The sequence below is a fragment of the Aristolochia californica genome, unplaced genomic scaffold (genome assembly GCF_029961685.1).
Source record: "Aristolochia californica isolate CCGP_79_NKW_82.1479 unplaced genomic scaffold, dmAriCali1.0.hap1 SCAF_12, whole genome shotgun sequence".
Classification (NCBI taxonomy): domain Eukaryota; kingdom Viridiplantae; phylum Streptophyta; class Magnoliopsida; order Piperales; family Aristolochiaceae; genus Aristolochia; species Aristolochia californica.
Window position 1 is genome coordinate 28,031,290 of NW_027181793.1, and position 6,000 is coordinate 28,037,289.

Below are 6,000 nucleotides of genomic sequence, written 5' to 3' on the forward strand. Positions count from 1 at the left end.
AAACTTTTCTTAAACTCCAATTGTCTCTTCCTCATGGCTCTTGAAGAAATAAAAAAGATATTTTAGTAAAAATGCGTTTCTATGGACTATTAGTGGTTTTTTTTAAAAATGTTGAAAATGTATTTTTAGTAGAAATACGTTTCTAGGGACTATTAGTGCCTCGTGTTATTTAAAAATATTTTTCTAATTACAAAATTTTATTAAAAAATCATATAATTTTCTAAGTAAGATTTTCCTGCCAAGATGGGCTATAAAACCATATAGAAAAATTTTAAATAAGTATTTGACAATTAATATTGTAATACTTTTAGCATGAGGCAATTTTCATAGCAATTTTGTGTTTGACATTTTATTTGATTCAAAATTTATCAATAAGTATAGTAATATATTAGATTGATTATTAATTTTCCTAGAATATGCAATAAGAGGTCCATTTAACTTTCCTAAGAAAATTTTAAAATATTTCTTGTAATTTTCTAGTAAGTCACTAATAGTAATAGGATTTTATTTAAAGGATTTTTTGGAGATATGTATAATAGGAAAAACATTTATAGTTTTTCTTATAATATAAATTTTCAACCAAGGGCACTATGGAGACCACAGTAAATTTATGGCCAGATTAAAAAATTATAAAATAAGATAGACAATATTTGGGGTAAAAAAGATTAATATTGGTGTTTTCTGATCCATTATAGAGATTCAATCCTGAACCTCCACTATCATTTTTTTTTTAAAATGTATTCATAATTTTATATATAATTTATTTGACATATATTTTATATAGAGTATTAAATGTAGGTTAAGCTCGAACTTGTATAAAATTATTAGGCTCGGGCTCGATTGCAATTTTAGGCTTGAGGTTAGGCTTGACTCGAGTTCGAGTTCGAAATATTTAAATCAAGTTCGGTTCGAACATAGGAAAGTTTGAACTCAGTTGAATTCGATGCACCCTTATGCCCAATTTTAATAAGAGGTCATGCCTAATTTTAAATATATGCATAATTTTATATACAATTAATTTGACATGTATTTTTTGAAAAAATTTAAATGTATGTTGGAGCTCAAACTTTGAGACATATATTTGTTGAAAAGTTTTAAATAAATGTTGGAGTTCAAGTTCAAGTTCGAAATATTTAAATCAAACTCGGTTCGAACATAGGCATGTTCCTGCTGCTCGATGCAACCCCTGGATATAAGAAAACTTTACAACCCTGCTTTTGGCAAATCAAATTGGCTATGTGAGAATGGATCGAACCAAGAACGATTTGTTAACAAGTTGGTTCAAAGCCCACCACTGCATTGAACGCAGCCAAGGGCCCAAGGGTGAAGCAAACCGTCTTCCTAATCCGACTTTGGCAGAAACACCCTTTCTTGCAAGGTTTAAAGGGATACGAATTTCAGCCCAACTGGTTGAAAATTTATGAGTGGACGAGACTCAAGCATAAAAGGATTTAACCCAATTCCGAGTTCAATGTGGATTGAACCCCATTTATTTGAGTCTGATCCAAATACCCAAGTTGAAACAGCAGAGTTGTGGATGAACGCGAGAAGAAGTTAAAAAATCACGGAATCTCTAATGTTGTGTTTGGAATACAAAAAATTGAGAGAAAAGAAGTTTTTTTTTCTTGTTTCGATTCTTATGAAAAATTGAGAGAAAATAGAAGATAAATATAATTTCTTTTGTTTGGATACATGTCGAAAAAAAATAAATAAATAAATAAATAATATTTAAAAAAAAAATGATTAAAATTTTATATAAATTTCCTGTTTCTGTTATTTTCTTCTTAAACATTTTTTATTTTGTGAGAGAAAAATTATTAACTAAGGGTTTGTTTGAAATTCTGTGGAAAATAAAAGAAAATAAAATAAAAATTTGATTATTATTATTCAAAAAAGAATTAGTAAAAAAGAATTTGATCATTATTTTATTTTTATTAACTATTATTTTTAAAATAATAATTTAATTATTTTTTTAAAATAATAATAATAATCAAATTAAAAAAGGAAGAAGAAAGAGACCGAAAGTGGAAATGAGGCCCATTGATTAGACATTAGACGGTCAAGAAAAACCAAATGATTTTGGAATCTTAGACCAAAACATTGTAAAAACAATCATTTCCTCTCTAATTTCCATTATCCCGCTCGTGCACTCACCCCCTGTCCTTCTCCCAAATCACCAGAGATGGGCACGTGAACGCTATCAGTATCAGCCGCTGCCCCTCACCCACCGGCCACCGCATGCTCCACGAATTACCCCAATCAAGAGTCACGTGCCCCTGTCCTTTTAATAATCTCCTCCTCATTATACAACCCCGGAGAAAGAGGGGGATAATCCCAGAGCAGAAAAAGACCACGCTCAAGGGTTCCCCCCCCCCCTTGATTCATGGCCGCTTGTTCACCAGCCGGACGGCAAACCAGGAAAAAACGAAAGAAAGACGATTTGGCTGTCAATTTAAGATATATCTAATGCCTCATATGAAGCAAGGTTTGTCCTTGGTCAAAATACCACTGTTGAGTGGAATACAAATATTAGCTGGCAAATGGGAGGCAGGTGATGTGGCCGACACAGACTTGTACATCAAGGGCTCAAAAGCTAGACATTTTAAGGGTGGTCCCGAAAAGAAGAGATAAGAGAGTGTTTCTACAGTCTCCCCATTTGACTATTATTTTCCCTGGGCTTTTAACTAGCTTGCCTTTGCAGGAAATGGCATGTGATTTGCAGTCATTTATCAGATTGGGTCTGAGAAGAAGGAGGAGCTGAGAGAAGCTTTAAGGCTGGGTTAGTGGGTGAAGACGGAGGATATTATAGTATCTTAATCTAGTCAAAAGTTTGGTCAAAGATTGGGGGGAGAGATGGTGGGGGCCCTTTGTGGGCGCCGAAAGCTACAAGACAGCCATCATCCAAAGCAAACACCAGGCCAATTTAAAATTTGAATTGCAGCGGATCAGGAAAAGACAATCTATAAAGTTTCGGGAAAAAAAAATGCTTTCCTGTATTATGTTCTTATATGTTAACGGTGGCCACTGCTACAAAACAACAAAAAACCATCTCTGAAACTGGTTGTCTCTTACCATCGACACAAAAGTTGCCTCTCTTTCAATTTCAATGGGTTTCGTCTTGCTCCTTTTTGTAATTTTCTCGAGCATGTAGTACACATTAAGTGAGACTGTTAAATCACAGACACAGTCTGCGACCGCCATTATTTAATATGATATCGGAGTCACCTTTGACGCGGCAACCACATCTCTCTGTATATATTCCTGTATCTCTTTTTCCTTGTTTTCTACCATGTGTCAAACAGTACAAAGTAGATGTTTTTTCTTACCAAAGATGAAATCAGGTGAGTGCCATTGTGCTGATAAAAGATGAGATTTAATCTGATCGGGGACTCTTTCAGATTGATAAAAAGTGAAACATAAAGACATGTTTGTCTTTCTTTGATCTTACGTTTTTTTTTTTTTTCCTCTCCTCCTAGGGTTTAATTTACCGATACAAATCGAGTCAGTAAATAGTAAAAGAACATGATAACAACCTAGTTTTTCTGTTAGTCTGTCAGTGCAGCTCCCTGTAGCGAGTCAGTTCATATCACCTGTTCACGTAAGTTGCAAATGGTCCAAACAATCATGTCCTCCTCCATACGCCCACATAAGATTCTCTTCCTCTTCCATCACTCCATACCGAAAATGGGTGTCTGGAAAAGATTGGGTTTTGCAGCTTGGAAGCCATGAATGGATGGCGCGACCCAACTGCCATAGCCGGAACTATCGTAACTACCTGGTATAGTGACGGGAGTGGCAAAAGAGATTGATGGGTTCTGCTGTTGAATGATCCCACCATTCAAGAAGTCACTGCTGGTTTGATTGAGGGACGAAGCCGTCGAGAAATCCATGTTGAGATTTGAGAGATTGTGAAAGGCAGACGCGTTAGAGGTGGAAAAGAAACCAGAGGTGGAGGTGGTTGTTGAAGTGTTTTTGCTATCGTTATGCGATGGATTTTGCACTGCCAGGAGGGACCAGTAGTCCTGGTGGTCTGTCTTAATGGGCAATGCAAAGTTGAGGGAAGAAGAATGAGACCCGAAACTGTCTTCGATCTGCTTCGTCTCTAACATCTTATTGTTTGATGTGGAAGAAGATGATTCAGAAGCTTTGGTTTTGCTGGTTATCCCTCCGATCGGGAGATTGCTGTTGGCAATGCTTTTCACGTCATAACGGCTCATGTCGAAGTTGGTTACAGCGTTTAAGCCTCGGAATTTGATAGCAGCAATATCATAGGCTTCTGCTGCTTCCTCTTGAGTGCCTAAATTAAAACAAGGCCAAAACCGAAAGCACGATTACCGAAAATCATTTAAAAAAACCATTAAATATAAATTTTAACATGTTGGATTTCAGTCTGCAACGTCAAGTTCTGCATGAAGCTTAAGTTACTTACTGAAAGTTCCCAGGTAGAGATCCTTATTCCCGGCAACTCTTCCAATGCGTGCCTGCCAGCGACCATGTTGGTGGTGTCTGCAACAAAGAACCCGGAAGATTTTTTCTAAGAATTCTAAACCAGAAACATAAGAAAGGAATTTTAAGATTCAAAAAGTAAAATAAGATAGAATTTCATACCTAGTCACTCCTCTATAAATTGATGCTCCTCTAGAAAAACCGCTACTTTTCCTGTCAAGCAGATAAAATTGCAGAAAATGGATCAAAATCTGCTGTAGAAAAGAGTCATTAGCAAGTAAACGGATAAACTAATAATAAAATAAAGATTCGAATTATGTTGTACCTTCTTAGAGATGCTACAAACTCTTGCCTGGTCATGTTCTTCATTTCTTCGAGTTCCTTCTCATAGTTGGAGATCTTCATCAAAATTACACCGCTTTTTAGCATATTTGCCTCCACAATGAAAAATTGAAAAGGAAAACAAACTCCTGGTGTTTTACGGACTCACCGGAAAATTGGTGGTGGTTGTAGAACCCCAGTACTTGAGAGCTGCAAGATCGTAAGCTCTTGCGGCCTTTTCTTCTTTATCATATCCACCTGAATATCAACACCATCTTACTTTAGACACGATTACAGTGCAACGAACACTCAAACATCGATTGTTCAAACAAATTTACTCAAAAAAAAAAAAAAAAATCTAGTTCTTTCAGAGAATAAGAAAGGAAAATGTTCAACTCACCCAAATATACTGAACAAAATGATGACAACAAGCATCCGTTAATCACATGCCATGAGGAAAACAAAAGAAAATGTCAGATACAGCTAGTAATCATTTTCCTGGCGCATACATAACAGAAATACCGTGTACGATGCAATGTTAAGCCACACACTGGATGTCAAAATTTACCTTGTCTTCCTTTCCGGCTCTGGCCTTCTCTCCGGCAGCTGTTATCCCACAAATGGGCTTCATATCTCCCCGTCCATCTGTGCCTGCACACGACCGATTGAAACCGCATTAGCCCCACCAAGAAAACCCTAGAAGAAAAAGAGACACTTGGATCGATAATTTACCTGGTAACTCCCCGATAGATCGATGTTCTCTGACCAAAAGTGTCGACGCTCTTCTTAGTCTCAGGCTGGGGCGCCGCGGCGGGCTTGTCAACGTCGCTGCAGAGGAAGCCAGCGGCGATGTTCTTCAACTCGGATTCGTACATGGCGGAGTCCGATTCGGAGGGCACCGTCACGGCGGATCCACCGCCAAGGAAGTCTTCAAGCTTGGGCCCCAGCTCCAGCATGGAGAGGTCGGTCGCGCCGACAGTCCCGCTTCTTTCTTCCACTCTCTCCATCAAGCCGCCAACTGAAGCAGAAGCAAACCGTCAATTATGAAGCAAAAAAAAGTTCAAAATTAGGGCGCGCGGGCGAGACGAGGAGAAACTTACTGAGGGGAGAGTTGAAGGCGTGGAGGAGGGAGAGGTTGGAGGGATGCTGATTGGAGAGCGAGAAGGAAAGCCATGGGAGCGAAGTATCCATTGTAGGAAAATTTGAGAGAATGCAGAGGGTAGTCGGGGAAGA

At 37.8% G+C, this 6,000-nt stretch overlaps 1 protein-coding gene across 1 annotated transcript; it reads right to left on the bottom strand.

Moving 5' to 3' along the window:
* Positions 1-3,389: 3,389 nt before the first annotated feature.
* On the bottom strand, positions 3,390-6,000 carry LOC137945492 (AP2-like ethylene-responsive transcription factor AIL5). The gene is made up of 9 exons (XM_068791403.1): positions 5,868-6,000; positions 5,500-5,785; positions 5,336-5,418; positions 5,168-5,176; positions 4,937-5,025; positions 4,772-4,845; positions 4,609-4,659; positions 4,430-4,506; positions 3,390-4,297 (listed from the first exon to the last, which is right to left on the bottom strand). The coding sequence occupies exons 1-9, from the start codon at positions 5,956-5,958 to the stop codon at positions 3,669-3,671; spliced, it is 1,389 nt and encodes a 462-aa protein (XP_068647504.1). The 5' UTR covers positions 5,959-6,000; the 3' UTR covers positions 3,390-3,668.

Coding starts and splice junctions, on each gene's coding strand:
- LOC137945492 (XM_068791403.1), bottom strand. CDS start 5,958: ATGGATACTTCGCTCCCATGGCTTTCCTTCTCGCTCTCCAATCAGCAT. Junction 5,419..5,499: donor ATCTATCGGGGAGTTACCAG/GTAAATTATCGA, acceptor GGTCGTGTGCAG/GCACAGATGGACGGGGAGAT. Junction 4,298..4,429: donor TCTCTACCTGGGAACTTTCA/GTAAGTAACTTA, acceptor GTTTTAATTTAG/GCACTCAAGAGGAAGCAGCA.